Source organism: Puntigrus tetrazona, chromosome 23 (assembly GCF_018831695.1).
Source record: "Puntigrus tetrazona isolate hp1 chromosome 23, ASM1883169v1, whole genome shotgun sequence".
NCBI lineage: Eukaryota > Metazoa > Chordata > Actinopteri > Cypriniformes > Cyprinidae > Puntigrus > Puntigrus tetrazona.
This window is the reverse complement of record NC_056721.1, coordinates 11,738,741-11,763,798: the sequence shown is the minus strand read 5'-3', so window position 1 is coordinate 11,763,798 and position 25,058 is coordinate 11,738,741. Positions and strand designations below refer to the sequence as shown.

The 25,058-nt window shown below is 38.4% G+C and overlaps 3 protein-coding genes, 2 non-coding genes and 1 pseudogene across 5 annotated transcripts in view; 4 read left to right on the top strand and 2 right to left on the bottom strand.

The window, feature by feature from the left end:
* flna (filamin A, alpha (actin binding protein 280)) overlaps positions 1-1,370 on the bottom strand; it is a 32,305-nt gene extending 30,935 nt beyond the window's left edge. The window contains exon 1 of the mRNA XM_043224287.1: positions 1,110-1,370. The gene's annotated coding sequence lies outside the window, so the exon portion shown is untranslated. The remainder of the gene's footprint in view (positions 1-1,109) is intronic.
* Positions 1,371-17,211: 15,841 nt separating this feature from the next.
* Positions 17,212-19,079, top strand: LOC122328546 (60S ribosomal protein L10-like). The gene is given in 7 exon segments (XM_043224295.1): positions 17,212-17,363; positions 17,748-17,806; positions 18,043-18,150; positions 18,233-18,283; positions 18,286-18,370; positions 18,618-18,780; positions 18,858-19,079. Coding segments are annotated over 7 exon segments (645 nt in total). The 5' UTR covers positions 17,212-17,340; the 3' UTR covers positions 19,014-19,079.
* LOC122329329 lies at positions 18,404-18,537 on the top strand. Its single transcript, XR_006247899.1, has one exon. It is a non-coding gene; the product is annotated as a small nucleolar RNA SNORA70 (small nucleolar RNA).
* Positions 19,080-20,483: 1,404 nt separating the features above from the next.
* Positions 20,484-21,671, top strand: LOC122328547 (annotated as a pseudogene).
* On the top strand, positions 20,996-21,129 carry LOC122329333. The gene has a single exon (XR_006247903.1). It is a non-coding gene; the product is annotated as a small nucleolar RNA SNORA70 (small nucleolar RNA).
* A 256-nt stretch (positions 21,672-21,927) lies between the features above and the next one.
* On the bottom strand, positions 21,928-25,004 carry dnase1l1 (deoxyribonuclease I-like 1). Its single transcript, XM_043224290.1, has 9 exons — positions 24,879-25,004; positions 24,056-24,200; positions 23,887-23,975; positions 23,709-23,795; positions 23,057-23,169; positions 22,834-22,946; positions 22,597-22,754; positions 22,375-22,471; positions 21,928-22,301 (listed from the first exon to the last, which is right to left on the bottom strand). Exons 1-9 carry the CDS (start codon positions 24,881-24,883, stop codon positions 22,155-22,157), a joined length of 954 nt encoding a protein of 317 aa, XP_043080225.1. The 5' UTR covers positions 24,884-25,004; the 3' UTR covers positions 21,928-22,154.
* Positions 25,005-25,058: the final 54 nt, after the last annotated feature.

The following is a 25,058-nucleotide window of genomic DNA, read 5'->3' as shown; positions in this document are numbered from 1 at the left end:
GTCACAACGGAGCCGGCTAAATATAATTACAAAATGTGACAACTTGCCCCACCCTCACATTTATTTAAAAAAAAAAAAAAAAAAAAAAAAGTTGGTTTACAGAGACGCAGTTCAACCTTTTAAATGAAATACGCTTTCATTCATAGTTGACTTCTCTGAATGTATGCCAGTGTGGTTTTATTGTGCTCACTTATTTAACCAACAGCTATAACAAAAATAAGATGATACTGTAATTTTATTTCAGGGGACGTAATTCACCAAAATAGCTCCAATTTAAGATGGGTTTGAGCTATGCGCCTGAAACCAACGTACAAAACAACTACTTTAGAAAACACATTTGTGCAGTCGGCCTTTGACTTTACTGATACATAGCCGTTCACCTCTATAAAGTCAGTGAAAATACGTGTTTTTACTGTAAAACCTAATGTTTTTGTACGAGCCCTACTGACTCTCGACAGTCATCCAGGTGAGGTCGCGATGCTTCCTGCAAGATTTTCCTCGAGCATGGGGGGGCGCGCGCAACTTTCACTTCAAAGGATGAAGGGCGCGCGGACCTTTCCATATTTTCCCTTATTTGGTGAGGAGGCCTTAATTAGATTACGACGGCGACGCGCCAAAACATCTGAAGAGCATCGGATTCATGCACCTCTTCTAAATTGCGTGCGATATTAATATTAATTAAATATTAACATTTAGATGTACACTTACAGAGCCAACACGGCCTTTAAAATAATTTATTATTAATGATTATTTTTTTGAAATACATCTTTAGCTTGTTTCCTTTTATCCAGTCTCCCAATTTTTGCAGTGTAGTACAGGAACGCCCTCACATGTCGTTAAGCACGCAGGGCACTTATAAGTACGCAAGTATATGATATCCAGTCATTCAGCGCAATTACGGACTCTACGCTGCACGCCCTTCGCCCGGGACTTCAAGAAACATTTACGCCAAATGCAAGACGTTTAGTGGCGAACGTCTGCGTCAGTGAATTTGAACCCTAAGCGAACTTACAGATTTAACGCATAACAGGAATAAAAGTAAGCTGTCCACGCGCTTGATGCAGGGCAAAACATGCCTCGCGGCAGCGAACATAGGTTTTATAACTTACATTTTGACGCTTGTCTTGAAGTGCTTCTTGTTCCCGTATCCCTTCAGAGTCTGCGTGTGGCACAGGCAGCGGAGAGTGAACTTGACTGGAGCGCGGTGCACAAATCTCACTGCACGACCCTCCCGGAGCCGACGAGCGTCCCTGGAGGAAAAGCTTGCGCGCTGAACTCGAGAAAACACGCTAGTGACAGCCCTCAGTCGTTTCTGCCTCCTTCTGTCCTGTCTGGTCTTAATGCGAGAACCTTAATTGGTAAAGTATCAAAGAGGGGGGGTTAGTCTTCTGTTCGCGCGAGCGCGTCTCGAGCTGACGTGATACCGGCGGCCGCGCCTTCAGATTGTAAAGGTATGATGTCACCCCGTTCAGACTCAGAGCGCCTGTATCTGCTCCATCTGCCCGATGCATGAACACTGTTGCTGCTCAACAAAGAGCTTCGAGTTGTGCTGCGAGTCCTGGCTAATAATAATCATTTTGAACTTGCATTGTGTGAGTGGGCAAAATTACCTTGAGTCAAACAGCAGGACACGGGTCACATACAAAAAAAATGACAAAACACGCTTTTCCCTTTTTGGTTTTTAGCATTTTTTTTATACTGCACGTGGTAAAAAAAAGTTGGTAAACCATATCTTTGTGTACATTTTAGGTTTAGGGTCGAGGTTACAGTCATCGCTGAGAGGTTCTCACTGTTGTAGTGATTTTGATGTTGTTTCACAAACACTTTGGGACAAATTTCTCAATCGCTACAAAATTAATTGGCTGTTGAAGAGAGGTGAGACTGTCAGTGTGTCACTTTGTAATTATTAAAGACTCAGAGTTCGCCGTTTGGTACACTACTTTGTTTCAGCTGGATCTTTTAATGGCCCAGTATGGGCCTGTCTATGTGACTCTGTAACCCTCTTGGTACCAATAAAACCTGGCGTAGACAGCCAGTCTCCCTTGGGTAACTGTATTTGACTGCAAACATTCCCAGTACTTCATTCCTTAGAGGGAAGGAGAAGGGTCCTGCTATTACTGCCTAATTTATCAACGAACCTTGGGGTGGAGTGACATCATACTGCCCCCACCACACCTTTAACTAAATCCAGCAGTCTGAAACCTGGGATCATTTGTGCCATGTGGGATTTGATGCAGGCATTGCGTTTTTTCTCCTCCTATCACTTGTGTACGGAAACACATTCAAGGCAAAATTCATGTTTGCAAATGTAAACTATTTCCATATTTCCTACTGGCTAAATAATACCTATATAATACACACACACACATACAAAGACACACACACACACACACACACTTCCAACACCAATATATATATATATATATATATATATATATATATATATATATATATATATATTGGTGTTGGAAGAAATCTCATCATTTGTCTATGTTTTTTCTTGCCCACATTCCCTAGAGTGCGATCAAGTCAACCTAGATCAAGACAAGACAGGCAGAGATCTTCTGGCAGCAATAGAGAGGCAGAAAGATATCAGTGGAGAATAAATGAAAATAGCCACATGCAAAGAAAAGGCATCAACAAAGCCACTAATCTCAGTGGGAATGGAGCAAAATCGTCTGAACATCAGGTGATTCAGACTAACAAAACATCCCAGGTAGGTTAAACATGCATAGCTAAATTATTTTTGTATTTTTTTTGTATTTCTTCACTGAAGACCTGCTTCTGTGTTTCAATCGTCACGGTACACATGTTATCTTGGCGCTTACTTAGAAAGCAGCACAGACAAATTAAGAAACTTCTAAATAGTTTGAAGATGTCCCAACTCTTTAAATAAACAGATCACACAAATATAAATATCAAAATGCACAACAAAACGTATGTTCACTATGAGCACAAGAGGCAGCAGTAATCTCATTCAGCAGACTGCGAAGACCAGGAAAAATGTTGTCATTGAGCCTATATATGGGCTAATAAAATATTATGCTCAGTTTTATTGACAGTAAACACAGAATTAGTACAGTAGCAGGCAAAGAGATCAAGGAGGACGCAGAAAAAAAAGCCAAAAAGAGAAATGACATGTAGGGAGAGAAAACAGTTTGAAGCGCTTACATTTTCCTATTGTAATCCCAAGAATTCTTTGTACACATTCCTTTTTTTTGTTTTATTAGTTCAGAAAAAGGAGGCAGTTTGTTCTCAAAGATAAGTTAAGAATGAGGCAGAAAAACATTTAGTTTTTATTCAAAGCGTGCCTTGCATCCTTAACATTAGACATCACTTTTGCAAGTTAGATAGAAGCCAGAGCAACACTTTGAAGAGTTTTAATTTACTCGACATCTGCCTAATTGTGTTTTATGAAGTATGGCAACAAAATAGCAGCAAGTTTAACAAGGCAGTAATGTTTATCAAGAACTGGCCAAGTTAAAGCAAGTATGTGTTGATCAAATGTGTCACACTGTTGAGAGAAAAAGAAGGACAGAAAGACTGAGAGAGAGGGGCCTGTTGTGACCCATCCGTTTCTGGGTGTAATTCTTTAACACAGGAAGCTGTAGTGACAGATACGGCATGTTTTCCACAGGAACGTGTGGCTCCGTGGAAGGATATGATCATTGGAGGGCAGAGAGTCCTGTTGTTAACTGTATTAGCAAAAAAAGCATGATAAGTGAGCTGTGATTCATCACCATTCTGACACAGGCAGAAGCTAAATGAAGGCCAAAAACAAACCAATAAAGTTTAGTTTTCCCTGAGGACGTCAGGTACATTTGCGCACAGACTTGTGTTCACAGACTTACTTTGTTATCATAATCTTGAATTCACTCTTATTTTTTTCATAATGATGCTCATGCACCCACACCCAGTAAAAAACTGCAGAGATCCCATCCATCTGAACCAGTACGTGAATAGCATCAGACATCCATTAAAAGCAAATGTGTTTTTCAAAAAGATCAGACTGTCTTGTTTTCCTGTTCTTCGTCTTTGTGCTTTCGTTGGTTTAGGATCACAGCCGTCAAGGATTGTGCTGAGAGGTTCGAGTCATATCATGCACTGTATCGACACTTAATCGACAGACAGAATAACAACAGCAAAGTTTTTTAATTAAATTTGTATATAGATGTAGCTGTATTACTTTTGAGTTCAACACGTCACCGCCTCATCACTTCTCTGCACTCACATTTACAGCACGATGTTAAAGTGACTCCTGTCAGTGCCAAATCATGACAAACACCGATCTAGAGTTGCTTCTATTAATTCTGACAGAAGTTCTATTGCAAAACATCTGACCTGTTTTAGGTTTAGGGCTACATATGTGTGGAAGTGGCCCAAATTAGAATCAAAAAGATCAAATTCCATGTGGTTTATGCTCTTCACGCTGCATTAAAAAAAATATAATCTGAGTCACATATCAGAAAAACTGCTGGATTTGGGCCACAATTTCCTGCAACCTGAACTTAACCTCACAAGACAAAACTATATATATATATATATATATATATATATATATATATATATATATATATATAGCAGGAGATTTATGCCCATTGAATACTTTTTTGAGACCGAAGCTTACCATAACACCAATTCTTTATTTTCTAGGCATGCCAAACCTATGCATTTGTCTCAGTTATTTCATTTTCCCTGCCTTAAACACATGACATTGAAGAACTGACTTATACAGTCACATTTGGCCAATTGACAAGTTCCGTTAATGATATAATCAATGTTCACTTCAACTATCATTTAATGTTGTGCCTAGTTTTTACATTATTTAAGGTTTATATCATTAATTAATTTACATTTCATTTCAATGTCAATATTGACTTTTTCAGTGTCAAATTTGGTTTTTTTACAGTTTAATCTTATGTTGTGTTGTCTAGAGCTAAAGTCAAGTCAAAAACACATCTGCATCAAACTGGGGTTAATTAGCGTGGGGAAAGTCATCGTACAACACTACACTATAGACAGCAGCACTCACCTACAAACATGTCTGAAGGCAGTGAAAGAGACTGTACCATCTGTTACTGTTTGAGAGGATATTACAGCGGAGTGAGTCAGAGACGAAAGCTCTAGAAGTGTGTAATAGGTGTCATCAGCTCCAGCGCTTTATACTGTGGCTTTATCCTTCACTGCACATCACAGAAAACAGAAAGGCCTTCTGGTTGACTGACTGTACATGGATAGGCACTCTGATCTCACAGGTGGTTTAAGTACACACACACACACACACACACCGAGAAATGCCAGAACATTACAGTTCATGGCCCGGGGAAAACTATATTAATCAATGTTCATATATTTGATCGTCCCCATACACTGGAACAGATCCAGTAAATAAAATTATCTGCTGAATCACTGATGCCATGCCCATCGCATCCGTCTCATTCCGCCACACCTCGTGAAAAAACAAGAGGTGTCATCAGGTTTTGGTACTGTGACAATATAGTACAGCTTGTAGCTGCTTGATGATTCTCATGAATGATCATCTCTTTTTTACCTCCCTCAAGTCTGTAACTCTTTGTGTAACTACTCCCTAATGGTGACTCTGGGAGGGCAGCAGATGTGGTGTTTGGAACTCATTGTCTTTCCCTGGGGTATCTTAAAAAAATGCATTAGAGAATTGGTCAATTAACTCGTTCCTGGGCCTGTTTTTGGCAGGAAGGAGCCATTCCGTCACATCTGCCCCCAGTGGTTAAACCTCTCTATAAGTGCATTTATGTACAAAGGTATGGTGGACTTTGAGTAGCTGAACTTCAATCTTCATTAGTCTGTCTAAGTATAGCACAATGCATAATTGAATGTTTAAAGAATTGAATGCACATTGCTTTATGCGATTATTATCTAAGCACTTCAAAACAACTAGGGTTTGTTTTTCTAATTTGAGCAAATAAAAACCAGTCTCCTCTTGGTTTATATCAAAATCCTCTTTACAAATTTTCATTCTGTGCTTCTAATTCGTGACCAGCATTTTTGTTTTGTTCTCCCTCCGCACTCTTCACTAATCATGCAACGCCAACAAATGATAGAAAAGGGTTTATTACGTTTGTAACTCTGATTGGATTCGTCTGAGAGAAGAAAGTCATATATACCTAGGATGCTTCGAATGTAAGTAAAACACAGCCTATTTTTTATTTTAGGAGAATCAGAATCAGTTGATGATAGAAGGAAAATATGAACACCATCAATTATCAGATGACAGAAATTCAATATGCAGAAAGCAGCAGGCATATGAAACCATCCAGTATTATTCATACTAATGATAACATGTTGCCAGAAAGATCCATTTTGATGCATGGAGAGTTTCAAACAAACAATGTGTACATGACTGCAACAATCTCAATAAAGATAATAACGCATTGCAGTCATTGATAATAAATTAATTAATTTACTTTTCATAATTGCGTTTTGAGTTTGTTTGAAGTCAATATTACTCTGATCCCTGAAAATTACTTAACTGTAATACAGTTATCAATTGATTTTATTCAAAAAGATGGGTGTAAATAGGAGTAGATACTGTTTGCAATATGAATGGCAACAAATAACATGTTAGACATGAGTAATATGTCATTTGTACTAAAGTAAAATAGTAATGTAAAAGACTTAAGCAATAAAGGGTAGAATCAGCGCCTGCCTTTATTTAAATATTTAGCTTTTTTATGATATCATAATATTATCATAGAGATATAATTGAAGGAAGTTCAGTTGTAATCATTTAATTGTACATAGTATAACATTAATAGAATCCATAATTAAAGGCTTTTGGCTTAAGCCAAGAATTTCATTTCGGTGTGTCACTAATTCAGTTTGCTTACATTCATCCAAAAATGTTGTGGGAAGAAGAAAAGGTAAACAAACTCCCAGTGAATATTTACCCCTGAGGTGCGGAAATGCGACATTTTGGCAGTAAATGCTGCGTGTGAAATCTTTGCAGTGTGCAAAATGAGGCCCAGTTTCTTCTCTGCAATGAAGTGAAAACAGATATTAATGTCTTGAGGGATTGAGATAATGACAGTCGATGAACATAATCTGCACGTGATCATTCATTCCTAGCTTACAGGCGTCTGTTTGTGCAGCTTTCAAGGAAGATGCTGAGACACGCTCAGAAGGTTTGACTGTACAGGGGTCAACGTGACACAATAACCTTCAGTGCGGCGGTCACGATGTCTGAGACTCCCACTTTTCTTCCTTATGTTCTCTCCTTCCTTTCTCTCTTACTCTGATTCGTTCCAACTGGGAAGTCTGACCATATTAAGAACACTGTGAGCTGCAGGCATAGGCAAGCAAGCTTGACAAATCACACATTACGTCACACCCTGCCTTCCAGCGCATTTCGTATCACACATAAAACAATGTGCTCTCGGTAAACATTATTTCATATTCAGATAACTGCGGACTGTTAGACGCTGTATAGAGTCAATGAAAGAGGGGTGCATGAAGACACAGGTTTTCGACTTACATTGTGACGTATAATGTGAGTCTTGGTGAGTGTGTTACATTCGCTCCATCATTGGCCGACTTGATTCATGTTGTCTTTAAAAGGTAAGCCTGCTAAGTAAACTCTGATTCACAACCGAAGAATCTTTCATACTTCCCACAGATTTGGTCTCGCTGAAAAAGTCGACTTGTACCCAAAACCCACTCAAACACTCATATGCGCAGGGACATGATGGTGCAAAGTCGTACAATCGAACGCAGAGACAGGCACTTACCCTTTTCCTCTCCACAAACACAGCCATATATGGTAAGCTGTGTTTGTGGAGGTAAGAGAGACAAGGAGAGCGAGAGAGAGAGAGAGAGATATGCTCTCACAGAGAACTAAACAACCCTCCATCATGAAAGCCTCTGTGCACAGATTATTCCAGCCACTCCTCGAACAACCCTAAAATCATGCTGCCGTGTAAGACTGTATAAACACTATGAGCGGTAGCTGTAATTTTTTCGCTTTTGGCGGACTGGCCGACGGCTGGGCACATCACTCGTTTGCAGTAAAATGAAGACTGATGATCCCCTGCAGAGCGGGCCTTCGGAGCTGCAGTGAGGAAGGAGATGCGATGATCGCTCGGCACATTCTTGCACATTCTCATGCCTTCTCAATAATAAAATTATACAGAGTTTACTTCTGGGCATACCATGGATGCTTACAGAAGATAGTGATATGTTACGGCTGGTGGAAATGAATTCTTTCTTGAAATGAGCTTGTAAAGGTATTTATTAGTGACAAATCTTATGTGGGGAATGAGAGAATAGTGCATAGAAATGATCTAAAACAGTTTCCTGGTATTGTAATGATAGCATAACAGTCTAAAACATACACAAAACAAAATTAAACAAAATTAAAATACTTACTAAAAAAAGATTCAATATTTTATTTGTTCACCTGCATGTATTGTGAACGTATATTAGAGAACTATAAACACACAAATATGTTAAATATTAGAGAATATTACAGTGATTAATGACCAAATGTTCATTTGGGGTATTTTTCAGGTCAAAGGGGATTGGCTGACAGATTTAGAATTAGTTTTTTTATTATTATTATCATTATAGAATACATTACTTTTTATCAAATAATAGCAAACAAGTAAATATAACTCGTGTCTATGTTCAAATCACTCATGATGATATTCAGGCCAGCACTGTGGCTTTTTGTGAATGCAATATTTCTTTTGTACGAGGGTTTAACAAACATGCGGTAAGATTATTTAGTCATATTACCAATAAATTTGTCTATTTGTGTTCCGTCAATAGAAATGGTGGTTCCACAATAGGGAACATTGCCAAAATAGATTCAACTATTACATCTCTGGGCAGTGTACAGTAGTATTTTGTTCCTGAGTGAGTTGAGTGCATGATTCAACGATTCATTCATAAAGACAGGCGCTCTTTTTATTGTTAAATTAATCAGTGGCTGAAAATTACATTAAATACTATATTTCATGTTTGATTCACAGTATGAATAGTGTAGGAATAAATGCTCGGTTGATTCTGGAGTGTGCATACTATGCCACGATGCTATGGGAGAAGAGTGTTTAATGCCAGTGAAGCAACACAATTGACTTTAATACCACACACATTCATCCCATAGAACGTATTTTAAGCAGCTGAAATAATTGCTTATTCAAAAAAGTACCAACCCAGAGAGTATGTGATTTGAGACACAGGCCTTAAAAAATGATTTATGTAGCGCATGTCACTTTTACATTCAAATAGGGGTTCAGTAAACTGCGGGGCCCTGCACAGCTAATGTGAGCCTCGGAGGAATAACAGAAATATCCTCTCTGAGCTGCTTCACTTACAACACGCTCCCCTAATCTGATCCAGCATCTACACAACATCAGCGGCGTTAAATAAATAGACGCTTATATTCAACACGCAAAAGCCAGCCTCTTTGTTAACGCTTGTGCACCAGCATCAGCTACTGTATTTGAGAAAATGCCTTCAGATGTGATTCAAAGGGAAATGTAGAAGAACAAGCAAGAAAAGGGCAGAGAGAGTGTGTCAGCAACCTTATCCTTATTTGGGAAGAGGAATGTGGAGGAGGTCAAGAACATCACAGCTATCAATGACGGATATCTCATTCTCTCACATTCTCCTATTTATGAGCGATAACAATCATTTGAATAATTATAATACATTTTAAAAAATCTATGTGTGTACGCATGTGTGCGTGTGCGTGTGTGTGTGTGTGTGTGTGAAAAATACATCATGATGACGCTATGAGATGCTGTATTGCAAAGGTGTGAAATGAATAATGGTCTGTACGCATATCATAATTATGACGTGATTCGTTCTTTTTATAAAACACATGTGCACACATTACATCACACCGCACCGAAGCTGCATGAAACAGGGACACCCTTTCTGTACTTGCATCTGGACTGAATAACCAAAGCAGATGTTTAAGGCAGATAAATAATGATGTCATTTTTGAGTGGAGGATGGCAGTGCTGGCAGTGTTTGTTTATCTGGTGCACCGCATGTGGAGCTCAGACCGTCAGCAGGCTCAGAGTGAGGAACTGCAATTTAGAAATTAGACTGCAAATTAAACCGTCTGAACAAGAATTCAGACAGATCGTTCTTCAGGGCTGTAAATTACACCAGAAGGGTGAAGTGTTAAAAAATCCATACGTGCATCAGGCAGGACTGCCGTGTCCTCACTAAACAAGCTGCTTCACAACGGGAACGCTGACTGCAAGACAGCGCGGAATAGACGTGTCTGTTACTTGTCAAATCGTTGTGCAATGAGCAGTAACACTTGGCAACGCTGTTTAAATTTCACAATTTCAATTCCAAACACCGAAAACCAGGTTACAAAAGAGAGCAGTGGCTCCTTTCAATGTCTTTTGAGGTGTTTAGATTCTATCATTTACTTGAGATAAAGCACCCATGACACATTTACACACCTCCTTACACACACACACATATACACATAAAATGAAATACACATAACATAAAATTATCATATTCAAAGGCTGCATTTACTTAAAAATACAGTGAAAACAGTTATATCGTGACATATTAAAAGAACTGATTTCTAAACAAGCAGTTCTAGTTCTTAAATTTCACACAATCCTTCAGGAATCATTCTAATATGCAGATTTTCTGCTCGAGAGACATTTATCATTATTAGCGTTGAAAACAGCTGTGCTGCTACATATTCTGCTGAAGCTTTTTTTCAGGATTCTTTAATAAATAAAAAACAACATTTTGTAAAATTTCTGATTCACTGAATTAAACAAAACTTATTGTCTAAATCCTGTGCACCAGTGATGCTGTTGGGCAAGTCTTAAAGGGAGTGAGTTTTTATTTATTTTTATAACGAGGCAAAAAGTGCTCATAATTGAAACGACCGCCACATATATCATGCATTTTTCCTTTTTTCTACCTTTATTTATATAGCCCTTTTAACAATACAGTTTTTACATCATTCACTTCGTTCTGTGCAGCATTGTAACTTTTTTCACTGCCATTCCAGTCGAACTAAAAACATGAAACCTGAAGACAGGGCCCCTTCATACACGCCGTTATGACATGTGCTTTTAAGTGACCCGGGATGACATCACATGAGCTCATGACTATGGCAGTTGACATGTCAGTACAGGTTTGAGCTGAGCAGCCCTCCGCACATCAGCAGACCAGAGACGGCGGAGCAGGGAATGTAGGGAATTCTTCAGTCTTTGCTGATTTTTGCAGAACAGCGGACGGGAAAGTTCTGATGCGTCATACTCTAGCTGTGGGCTTTTCTGCTTTTGTTATTTATAAACTAGTGGTCATCCCCATAGCAACGGATATATTTTCACTTCCTGTTTAAGGTGATGCTATGGTGCTGTATGCCAGCTCATCAAGTTTCTCAGTGCCATCACAAAAACAATTTTTGTGGGTTTCTTTGGAAATAAAAAAAAAAATTAATCTTGAAGGGTGCGTAGCCTATATAAACAGATAGATAGATTAAAAAGGTCTTTATAAGTATTATATTTAAGACCTTTTAGAACAATTGTATTTTAAATAGAGATGTCAATTTAATCTAGTTATAATTAGTTATGAAATGCAGGAAAGAACTTTACGTTTCTATTAGATTGTGTTTTATTAACCCCGAACCTACCCCTTTACAAAAATGAGAAAATAGCAATATTGTAGTACAGTGTGACAAACATTATGCTGTATCGATACACACATGCCCAGTATCCCTTCTGGCCTTACCCAAGAACTACAAAAATGCTTTTATTCTGTCCTAAAATTCACATTTTTGGAGTGAAATTTAAAAAAAAAAAAATCTGGTATGGTTTTTTGCCTAATATTGAAATCATATAATAAGAGATGTTACATGAGCAGCGGGGGCTGCAAATGCTCCTCTAAAATGAGGGGTCTTCTCTGATGATCTCAGTTTGACAGATTAGACATGAGCACGACATTCTTATCCACGCCCTCCAACTGTCAGTGTTCATTTCTGAATGAAATGCCTACTTTACTATATCTAATCGGTTTGCAAAAACAAGTTACGCCCACTTTTTTTTTTCTCATTTAATACTAGTACGTCACAATACAGACGTAAAGTTGATTGTGACCTTCCAGTCCAGGTGGACTTTAAGTTGTGAATGAATCAGCCCTTTGAACGAATCGAATGAATGAATGACTTAAATTAATATTCACACAAAACAAATATTAATTACTAACCCTTATGTTATTTCTAAACCCATAAGACTTTCAATCATCTTCAGAACACAAATTAAAAAAAAAGTAACTACAAATACTTTTGTTAAAGTACTTGAGTAAATTTTTTATATTTTGTACATTCGTGAGTATAATTAAATTGTGGCACTTTTAGAGTCACTTGAGTAAAATAAAACGAAAGTATTCAATTTTGCTACTTTTTTTTCACAAAAAGTACAAATTTAAAAAAAGCTCCCGTTGGTAACTGACCTATACATGTCTGCATGCAACATAATGGGAGTCACCCAATCAGGGTGTTTTTACACCATGCACCTGATTGGCTGATGTCATAGTGAGGGTAGGTTTAGGGGTGGGGTTAGGTCAGGAGGATCATTTTGATTGCATGATTGAGAAACACCCAGCCGTTTGAAAATGCCCAGAAATTGAGAAACGCCCACTTTTGCTCTGCCAAGACCTGCTGGGTGGAGCCCTGCGCTTCAGCCAATAACAGACAGGTCTGACTCGGGTGCAAAACCAATCAGAACGTCCTGTTCAGCTGCAGGAGTAGGCTGATTAAAGAAAGTCCAAAACGGCCTACTAGAAGTGATATATAATAACTCATTACTTGCAGAAAATCCTTAATATGGACAAAGACACAGTTGTAGCTAGAAAAGGGGTATTTTTCAGGTAATTTCCAGCTAACACATATAGTATATGAATAATGCAGTGCTAACTGACATAATATTTATTACAGTATAGAAACTATTTTGCCTTATTATGTGTTTGTATAAAACAATCCTAAAATTATAAAAAATACAGAATAATTATGGAATACAAATGATTATTTTTTGTGCTGGACAACAGCCAAAACCTGTTAGCATGGGCCTTATTGTGCTCGCCTTTTGTGCTAGGTTAAATAAAATGCTTTTTGTCCTACTGAAAATGTGCCTGGACTACTCCTTTGTTATTATAACACACAACCCTTTCAATGTGATTTTGAACCAATCAAATCAAGAAGCCTCACAGGCCGCTGTCTCTGCTGATAATATGTTGGATTAATAGCGTCAAATGTGACAATTTATAAGACTAATATCATGTGTGGTTCCATGTTGCTTCTTATCACAGTGTGACATTAAATATTTTTAATAAAGCTCTCTGCAGTGATACAAGCGATGTCATTGCATTGCATTTTCGAGTTTATCTTCTTTCACGTTTCATTAGTCAAAGCGTCTGTCTGTTGTTCAGCTGTAGAGATATGCATTTGTCCATATTAAGGATTTCCTGGGTCGCACTTGTGAAACAGACATTACTGCACATGGCTGTTAGGGTTGACCCTGCTCCATAACGCTCACAGAGTCTCACTTTGGGTATAAATAGAAAAATAATACTAAAGTACTTTGTAATGCAGTAACTTGCATGGTTTTTTAAAAGACTCTCCTTGAGTCATATTATTTTTCAGTACATTTACTTTCCTTAAGTAGCAATGCTTTTGCTTAAATACAATTCTTATTACTCTTTCCATCACTGTTCCTGACATACATAGTGATCGACTGACTGAAGCTTTCACTGAACGTCACAAACCATTCTAGGAGATTTTCCGTTGATATCCTCACGTGAGTGCGCTCGATGAACCGCTGCAGTCTTATGTTAGAAACATTCATTTTTCTTCATGGCAATTTTAAAACTCACATTTGAGGTTTGACTGTATTTTAAGTTGCAGAAGAAAACATGACAGTCTTTTCAAGTAAGTACACCACGTACGTGTTTTTGCTCATAAATCATAAAGCGCTACTCTAAAAACCCATCTGAAATTCCTAAGGTAATCCACGGTGGATTCCACACCGGCTTACAAACTGAGGTCATGACAGAACAGCTCTTTTATTTGATCATGATGCAAATATGCAATGCAACCACCACAGTACGTCTTCAGTATCTGTTCTGATTTCATCCATTGTTTAAACCATATTTGGTTTACAGTTACACAAAAACAGCATGGTCCAAGTGTATGTTTGCATGTTTTTGCTTTTTTTGCCTTTACGGTTTTCTTCATTCGCATATGGCACATGTGACAGTAAGTGAGGTCAGAGTGTCTTATGGTGATGGTCTTTAGTGATGTGGATCTCACACTTTATAAAGGGTCTTGCTTCCTTTCATCAGACCACAAACTAGGTGTGGGGCTTCAGTTACCACACCCAAAGCCTTCACACATCACTGTAGAAGAGTTGCACATAACGCGCAGCATCGTTTTTTGCTCGCAAGCAGAATGAGTTTTCACATGTTTTTTTGTTTTGGCCTTGCGCGGGTCCTGCGCAGATCGCATATGCAGGCTGTTATGCAACTGTGCTTGTGTACATGTATGTGTGCGCTTCAGATGCACATGTGTGTCCGGTGGGATGCACGGTGTGATTTAAATGTTCAAAAATGTGAAGAGAAAAATGATTCATCGTGATTCGTCATGTTAAAGAGGAATTAAGCGCTTGAGGAAAGGGAGAACTTTATGGTATCAAAAGGGCTGGGTTGGATATTGCTCATTAAATTATTTTTTTAAAACAACAGATTAACCATCTGTTTAACCAACAGATCAACCAAAAGTGTTTTTTTCCCCAGAAGGGCTCTTAAAATATCATTGTTTATGTTCATTTGAAGATACAATTAATCATTGATGATCTCTCGGATAATTTTCCATTCAGCTGTGTGCAAAAGCCATAGTCTAATTCCTGCAGGGCTTGTATGGTTAATGTAACAATCTCCCCAATGACAGACCCAAGCAAGTTTTTTTTTTGATGTTGTGCTGGTTGATATAGTCTCCGTCTTGGACTTGGTGTAAATGTAACATCACAAATAAGAGTGTTTATTTAGTGATGCTGTTTGAGTTTATTCAAGCTAATAATGGTGGAGTTACTACGATAATCGTTTTCAGTTGAAAGATTTAACATAATTTGCAGTCTAACATGAATCATTAGCGACCCCCGTGAAGTGATCCCACTAAAACATTTTTACTTTATTTTTTTATGAAATACTTTTTATTAAAATTAGGGCTGTCAGTTAAATTGATTAGGGTTTTTAATCTAACAAAATACATGGTGTGGATATTAATTTATTGAATTAATCACAAATTAAATTTGGCTGTTATTATAAGACAATAAGTAGACAATACAAATAAATACCTTGTTAGATTCAACATAAAATTAATTACATACTTATCCTTCAACAGCCTAGCATAAACTATTGGGCATAAAGGAACATATTTTGAGAAATATTTTAGTATTTTTTGTTCATACAATAGAAGTATTTGGTAACCAGCAATACAAGTGAAATATTCCCATCAGTGGTTCAAACACAATTCTCTGAAACTATAAGAATATTTTCTTGTATGCAAAGAAAGCAAAATTAATGACTTTATACTTGTAGCTTTGTAAAATTATAATTAAACCACTGATGTCACATGGACTGTTTTACCCACGTCCTTATTATATTTCTGGAAACATTTCAGTTGTATCAAAGCTCTTGTATTTCATCAGAAATTTCTTAATTTCAAGAGGGAATCTGACAACTTGTTTAAAATTGTTCTTTTTTTTTTATTTCTTTAATATTATTACGATATATGCCAAAGCCTTATTATGAGCCTTAAAGACACACATTCATCTGCACTGTATCACAGGTTTTTGTTGCTGTGGGAGTTGACCGGTTTAGATTGACACTGGAACAGTTCTGAGATCAAATGAATGAGGAGGTAGATTTGACTCGGCTTGACCCGTGCACAGCCCCATCTAAGGTAAGAATGTCTGCTTGCCCCAGTTAGCTGAACAACACAGAGCAACACAAGAGGAATATTTCACATTGTTTACAGAGCCTTTGCCTCAGCTTTGGATAGAGTGGATGTTTCCTTTGATTATAGATTATCTTTGTCAAGGCCTGAATGAAATCTCTCTCTTGGACGTTCTTACATTATGGCTGGTGATCTGCGTCTGAACTGTTGTTCTACGTTTCTATCAAATGTTAAAGCCAAAACTGGATTTTTGTAATATCAGGTCATTTTTACACTGAATTTGAACAAACGTTTGTGATTTCATGGGTTCCATTGACCACCAGAGCATTTGGTCCTCATTATCCACAGTTCAGAGATGTGAGGTCATTCCTCTCTAGAAATTAAGAGTGCGCAGGAGGGATTTCATTACCACATCCGAGCTGGAGAAGGACAAAGCAACAGCGCTCCCTCGAGACAGTGTGGGACGAGCAACGAGTGGATGCTCTTGAAGGTCTCTGTCTCCCTCTTGTGTTTTCAAAAAGGCTGCTTTGAGCCGATTCCAAGATCGTCTAAAGTACAAATGATTTTGACAGCTTTTTCATGTTGTATTTGAACTAAAACGACTATTTCATTGTTTGTTTTTATTATCTGGATAACTGCAAGCGTTAACGTATTTTACAACCTAACGTTCACTAACGTTTATTTTCTAAACGACAAAGCACTAAATTACGTTTCTTCAAACCGACCACTCGAAAAACTTGGTAATGTCATTGAATTGTTTTGGTGTTTTGATACTCTTTTGGTTGGAAAATTTTTGGCATTTTTCTTGCCTTCGGATCTGCACACAGCGGAACTGTATAAAAATACTCTTTTTAGGGCTGGCAAACAGTGTGCATTTATATATTTGTTTTCACTGAGAAAAGGATAATTTTCATCGGGGCTCGTGCGCCAGTATAAACAGTTTAGCAACGGTAACACCCAAAATAGTTATAATGGACTACAAATACCAGCAGCAAGATAGAACTACAAAAACCAGGTTCGAGATTGTGCGCAGAAAATATAAAGGATAATTTGTGTGATAGCCTACGCGCGTTAATTAATATGAATTGCTCTATTATTGACAGCTGATTCTGCGAAATAGATTATAAAAATTACTTTTTAAATACAGTACAAATGTAGCAGAAATCTATAACCGGAAGAAGTTTCACTCGGCGCATTATGACGCGGCGGAAATTCAGTGTTCTTCCTTTCTTCCATTAGGTGAGTGCGTGGTGAGGGCGCGCTCCGTCGCTCTCGAGATTTGTCGAAAATTTATTTGTTTACGCACTTACGAATACACGTTTCCGTCTTTTAAGTCGTTGTTATTGTGTCTATTACAGGTTGCAACCATGGGCCGCCGTCCAGCCCGTTGGTAAGTCGCGAATTTGGTGTTTTACGAACTAGCCGTAGTGAAAATGGCAGGCCCGCTAACCATGTGCGGCTCCCCGGCCTCATACAGCCCTGACCGTACCGAGCTCAACGCTGCTTTCTGTGTTTAACACGAGTGTCTGCTCAAAGGCAATTTTGGTCCCTAATAAAGTGAATTATAAAACTCTTGCCCACTTGAAATGTAAAATCCACACATTAGCGCCGGTTAAACACTTGACACTTAGCCTTTTGTAGCCGTTGTAGTTATGTAGCAATTTCAATCTTAACAGAGGTTATATTTAGAGGGTTCAGCCTTGTGTACACCAGGTTTTTTAATAACTGTTTATGTTTTAGACTTTGAGTCTTGCTAACTGTCAGTTTCTTGCAGCTACAGATACTGTAAGAACAAGCCTTACCCGAAGTCCCGTTTCTGTCGAGGTGTTCCTGGTAAGTTATAGAGGAAACTCATCCGTTTTTAATTTAACATGCTTTTAAAGTCAGAAATTGATTTTCTGTAGTGAATCTTGAATATGCATGTTTAAACAACTGATTGTGTTAAAGCAGTTAATTTTAAAGTTACTTCAAAATACATGGGTACCTTGAATGTGTGGCCTGTAACACAATCATCCATTGAACCAATTAATTGAAGAATTGTTCTGAGTGCATCTCTCTCTCAAACTCAGATCCCAAGATCAGGATCTTCGACTTGGGCAGGAAGAAGGCTAAGGTGGATGAGTTCCCCCTGTGTGCTCACATGGTATCTGATGAATATGAGCAGCTGTCCAGTGAAGGTGAAGCATCTGTTCATCTAATACCTCAGTATTATCACATTCTGATTTCTTTTCTCCCTCTAATCTGTGAATTGTGTTCTAGCTCTTGAGGCTGCCCGTATCTGCGCCAACAAGTACATGGTGAAGACCTGCGGAAAGATGGTTTCCACATCCGTGTGCGCCTGCACCCTTTCCATGTTATCCGCATCAACAAAATGTTATCCTGTGCTGGAGCTGATAGGTGAGCGTTGTGTGTGTGGCCTGTGACTCTCAACTGCAGCTTATTAAGCCGACTAGACAGGTTGTCTGTACTTGTGTGGTGTGCAAAGGTTGCAGACATTAAATCTTTGGCTGTGTATGAGCCTAGCTGTGCAGTGCTAAGCCCTTAAAGGGGCCATTGAGACACAACTTTGTTTTTGTTTTCTTATAGACCTTCTGTTTTACCTGCGTTTAGTAAGTTTAAATGTTTTGTGCATCACCTCCTTCAGGCTCCAGACCGGTATGCGCGGTGCTTTTGGTAAGCCTCAGGGCACAGTGGCTCGTGTGCACATTGGCCAGGTGATCATGTCCGTGCGCACAAAGGCTCAGAACAAGGAACATGTGATCGAGGCTCTGAGGAGAGCTAAGTTCAAGTTCCCTGGCCGTCAGAAGGTACGTAACACAACTCTAAAAGTATCTAGATGAGATCATGTGAAAAGTGGCTTATTTGTTTTTATTTTTTTTTTTAGATCCACATCTCCAAGAAGTATGGATTCACGAAATTCAATGCCTGTGACTTTGATGACATGCTGGCAGAGAAGCGTGTGATCCCTGATGGCTGTGGGGTGAAGTACATTCCCAGTCGTGGACCCCTGAGCCGCTGGAAGGCCCTGCACGCCAACTAAGCACTCGCACTTATTCATCTGTGTGAACCAAGGCTTCAGTGATCACAAATAAAGTCCATTATTTGATTTGCAGACTTCATTTTTTTTTTCAAGTTGAGTTTCTACTGAATTTGGTAGAATAACATTAAAAAAAAAAAAAAAAAAACTTCTTACTTTCAGTTTAAAAAAAATCCTGAATCCTGAATGGATGTCATGCTGAACTTCGGTTTTATCAGACCATAACACACTGCAGCATGATTTCCTGTTTTGCTTGAAGCATGACTTTGCTAATTGAACCACATCTGAGTAAATTCTCAGCTGAGTGTTTAAAATGTAGCTGTAAAAGTATTCCAGTAATGCAAGTCACCTAAATTAGGGGATTGCCTCGGCGTAGTTTTTTGCGGATTCTATTTGTACTTCATTTGTGATAAAAAATTTTTGATGAAGGCTCCCAGTCAAAACATTGCTCTTTATTAAGAGAATATTCCTCAGTAATCTACAGAAACGGTTTGTATTTAATGAATCAAGAAGTTACACAGTAACTACAAAAAATATAGAAGGTATTAAACAATGGTCAATCACATCCACTATCCAGCATGTTCTGCAGATGTGTATGGGTTGAAGTATATAACAGAGGTAAAATCTCCACTTCAGATGAGATGAAAAATTCACTTTTGGTTTATGTGATCAATTGCAATAGCGGTAAAATGATTAGAATGAATGTTGTAGGCAGAAGACACAAAGCTTTGCTGTTTCTTGAGAGGAACCCAGACTTCTCAGTTTTGAGTAGCACTTCAATGGGGTAGTGATCACTCACTTCTAGAGCCTATAATAGACAGCCTTCAGTTTAAATCACATTCAAGTGAGCAAAATAAAACAATGTTGATTCAGGTTTGCCTCTGTAAGGTGGAGTTCCTTGGGAAAATTGAACGGCTGAGCTGATAACGGTTCAATCATTCTGAGAAATGGCTCTCCGTGCACAACAATTCTGAGGATTCACCATAAAAAGTATTGTGAAATATTGAGCAAGCATAAAAGCTTGGCCATATGAAGTGCCATGGCTCGTGAGCCAGTATAAACAGTTTAGAAACGATTAACAGCTAAAATAGTTATAATGGACTACAAATACCAGCAGTAAGCAGAACTACAGAGTCCACGTTGGAGTTTAAGCGCAGAAAATATAAAGGATAATTTGTGTGATAGCCTACACGCGTTAATTAATATGAACGACACTATTAATAACGGCTGATTCTGCGAAATGTATTATAAAAACCCGTTTTTAATTACAGTACAAATGTAGCAGAAATCTATAACCGGAAGTTTCACTCGGCGCATTATGACGCGGCGGAAATTCAGTGTTCTTCCTTTCTTCCATTAGGTGAGTGCGTGGTGAGGGCGCGCTCCGTCGCTCTCGAGATTTGTCGAAAATTTATTTGTTTACGCACTTACGAATACACGTTTCCGTCTTTTAAGTCGTTGTTATTGTGTCTATTACAGGTTGCAACCATGGGCCGCCGTCCAGCCCGTTGGTAAGTAGTGAAAATGGCAGGCCCGCTAACCATGTGCGGCTCCCCGGCCTCATACAGCCCTGACCGTACTAAGCACAACGATGCTTTCTGTGTTTAACACAATTTTGTTTTCTAATAAAGTGCATTATAAAACTCCTAACCACTTGAGATGTCAAATCCACAAATTAGCGCCGGTTAAACACTTGACACTTAGCCTTTTGTAGCAATTGTAGTTGGTGACTTTAAGTCTTGCTAATTCTTGTTTCTTGCAGCTACAGATACTGTAAGAACAAGCCTTACCCGAAGTCCCGTTTCTGTCGAGGTGTTCCCTGAGGCTGCCCGTATCTGCGCCAACAAGTACATGAAGACCTGCGGTAAAGATGGTTTCCACATCCGTGTGCGCCTGCACCCTTTCCATGTTATCCGCATCAACAAAATGTTATCCTGTGCTGGAGCTGATAGGTGAGCGTTGTGTGTGTGGTCTGTGACTCTCAACTGCAGCTTATTAAGCCGACTAGACAGGTTGTTTGTACTTGTGTGGTGTGCAAAGGTTGCAGACATTAAATCTTTGGCTGTGTATGAGCCTAGCTGTGCAGTGCTAAGCCCTTAAAGGGGCCATTGAGACACAACTTTGTTTTTGTTTTCTTATAGACCTTCTGTTTTACGTGTTTAGTAAGTTTAAATGTTTTGTGCATCACCTCCTTCAGGCTCCAGACCGGTATGCGCGGTGCTTTTGGTAAGCCTCAGGGCACAGTGGCTCGTGTGCACATTGGCCAGGTGATCATGTCCGTGCGCACAAAGGCTCAGAACAAGGAACATGTGATCGAGGCTCTGAGGAGAGCTAAGTTCAAGTTCCCTGGCCGTCAGAAGGTACGTAACACAACGTTAAAAGTATCTTGATGAGATCATGTGAAAAGTGGCTTATTTGTTTTTATTTATTTTTTAGATCCACATCTCCAAGAAGTATGGATTCACGAAATTCAATGCCTGTGACTTTGATGACATGCTGGCAGAGAAGCGTGTGATCCCTGATGGCTGTGGGGTGAAGTACATTCCCAGTCGTGGACCCCTGAGCCGCTGGAAGGCCCTGCACGCCAACTAAGCACTCGCACTTATTCATCTGTGTGAACCAAGGCTTCAGTGATCACAAATAAAGTCCATTTGATTTTCAGACTTCGTTTGTTTTTACAAATTGCTTTTCTTACCTGCCATTTAAGGGAAATTTAACTTTTAGATTTAGAAAATTTAACTTTTTATACTGAGTGGATGTCATGTTTTCACAGAGCACTACAGTATGTTTAGCCACATGGCGTCAAGCATGACTTAACAGTATTTAAAAGGTAGTAAATGTCAGCAATACACATTAGGGGATTACCTTTGCGTAGTTTTGTGGATTCTATTTGTACTTTTGATAATTTCATTAATGCTCCCAGTCAAAAAATTTCTTTTATTATGGAATATTTCTCAGTAACCTACAAAACACATTTTACTTGTATTAGTATTTTTTTTTTCCTATTTATCAAAAAGAGATATTATAAAAGGTATTAAACAATGTTCCAGCACATTCTGCAGACATGTAAGGGTTCAAGTATATAACAGCTGTGTAACAGCAAAGTAAAATTCCACTTCAGGTGATGAATAATCCACTTTTGGTTCATATGATCGATTGCAGTAGCGGTAAAATGATCAGAATGAATGTTGTAGGCAGAAGACACGAAGCTTTGCTGTTTCTTGAGAGGAACCCAGACTTCTCAGTTTTGAGTAGCACTTCAATGGGGTAGTGATCACTCACTTCTAGAGCCTATAATAGACAGCCTTCAGTTTAAATCACATTCAAGTGAGCAAAATAAAACACAATCTTGATTCTAGTTTACCTCTGCCTCTGTAAGGTGGAGTTCCTTGGGAAAATTGAACGGCTGAGCTGATAACGGTTCAATCATTCTGAGAAATGGCTCTCCGTGCACAACAATTCTGAGGATTCACCATAAAAAGTATTGTAAAATATTGAGCAAGCATAAAAGCTTGGCCATATATATATATATATATATATATATACAATTCATAAACAGCATGCTCTGAGTTTTGTATTAAAGTACCGGTCATATGCACAGTCAGTCGACTCTTTCACTGTGGTGTCCACATTATCCTGAATCAGCCAGATGAAAGATGGGTCAGAGAAAAGTCTGACGTTCTTACGGTTCTTTTTAGCCACATAACCACAAGCTGCATTGAAGTCTCCAAGAAACATCACATTCTGCCAAGATGATACAAAAATTCATTATTTGATTTCAAGATATGCTCTTTATTAAATAATAGGAAATCCATAATCATACCTCAATTTTCCAGCGTGCTCTAATGTCCACAAAGACATCATAGAGTTCATCAATCTCTTTGGTGGCGTTTGAGGGAGTAGTATGCTGAGGGATCAAGACAAACTCCTTGACCACTGTTAAAAAACACATTGTGAGATCACGTGATCAAAATAATCAAGATTTAGCTTATATTGTTTTTTCTTAAAACTAATTCAGCATCAAGGTTTTCCTTGTGTATTTTTACCTGTTTTAGGGGCTTGAAAATGTACCACAAAAGGTTCTCTGGAGAAAGCATCTTCATCCCCTTTTTGTGTATCTGGATACTGATACTGGTTTATCAGCTTCACTTTGCTTTTTCTGTGTGAGAAAAAAAGAAAGGAAGGAAATTGTCTTGCAAGACCTGAAATTTTTAAAACCTATGGCGATCAAGAATATATTAGTATTAATCCAAGTAATGCAAGACACACATATCCATATATCAATACTAAATATTATTAATGCCACGTCTTTACTAAGGATACGGCAATAATAATAACCCAATAATAAATCACTTCATGGTTGATAACTAATAAATGGCTCACATTACAATTTTGTCTAAATAAAAAAATAATAAAAGAATTACAAAGAACTAAAATCAATCATTTAAAGTGCAATATGTAAATTTAGGCATCTGTATGAAATACAGTAAAATAAATATTCATTTTGTAATTTGCTAAAGAACATATGTAGTCATGTTATTAAATTCTTAATGTTTTGAAGAACTTTGCATTAAAATGTGAGCAAATAAAATGCAAAAGAGGAATGAGCATCACAATTAAATATCCAATATCAACTGCTAAATTACAACTCTAATATCAGCGTTATTGTCCTAATGTACAGAAATGCTGAAGACATACCTATAAACAAAAACGTACTGCTCCTGATAGGTTTGCGTTCTCCCGAGACGTTCACTTGCCACATAGGCATAATCATTATCATTAAGTCTGGAAGAAAAATATAACAGCATTTATCTTAAATCCTATTGGTTACAGTCATTTCAAATGAGTTATTTTTAAATTCTTGCATATTGTCTACCTGTTAAGTGCTTCAAGCAGTCGAGGGACAGCTTTGTTTTTCTGATCTCTGACCTCCTGGAGCAAACATATGTCACAGCGAGATACAATCTGCCAAAAAGAACAAACCAGAACATTTTAAGACACACTATAAAAGCAAATGTAAAGCACTGTGATGTTAATCCTCTTACCCGTGATACAGAATTCAAGATGTTGGCATTGGCTGATTTTGAATCACCAAAACTCTTAATATTAAAGGCACAAATTCTGAAGCCATAGCAGCTCAGCAGGCCAGAAATAACAGAGAGAGTGAGAAGGTACAGTCTGACGGTCATCCTGCATGGGAAGAGCCGGAAAAACAGGGAGAGAACAGGCTTTGAATGTTAACAATAGAGAATAACTTAGGACTGACTTAAATCATGGAACAGTCAAATAAACTAATTTAACTGTAGTGTACACAGTTATTAAATGCGATCAGAAACTGATGAGTAAGACCAAAACATCATGTGATTGTGGTTTGTGGCACAAGTTCTCTTTTTAACAACTTCTACAAAATCAAAAATTGGAGCATTTTTTAGGATTTAGTGCATCTGAACTGTAACAAATAAAAACAACACACACAAAAGAACAATAACAATTCATCAGGCTTGAAGAACACACCTCGAGGACACAAAACCCTTGATATTTACCACTGAAAGCCTGATTAACAAACTTAATCATGTTCTGATCAAAGCAGTTCTGACTACTTTCATGTGAGACCAGTGGTCTGAAAGTGACAACGGGCTGTGCAGGGATCAAGATGTGCCCGACTTAAGGTTAAGTGACCCTTTTCTAAAGTTAATGGTCTATGCCGTTATTGTCAGTTAACCCGGACTGCACATACCAAGTTGAGACACAGCCTGTGGGGTGAGAGTGTGTGCCTAGCAGATACGGCGTAGCACTGAGAACAGGGTCACAAGCTGTAGCACAACTATATACAAAGTTTAATATACTTGAGAAAGGAGACCTCCTTACCTCATCTGAAATGTGTTGGGTTTCACTTCAAAAACACTGCTCTCTCTCTCTCTCTTTTCCTTCCGGAGTAAGGAGTTTCCACTGGTGTTATACTTAGAAGCTCGAGGACACACCTTCTTCTTCTTCTGCTCGGTTGTTTGCGGATGTGGGGAGGAGCGCTCCGGTGTGGAGTGTGGGGCT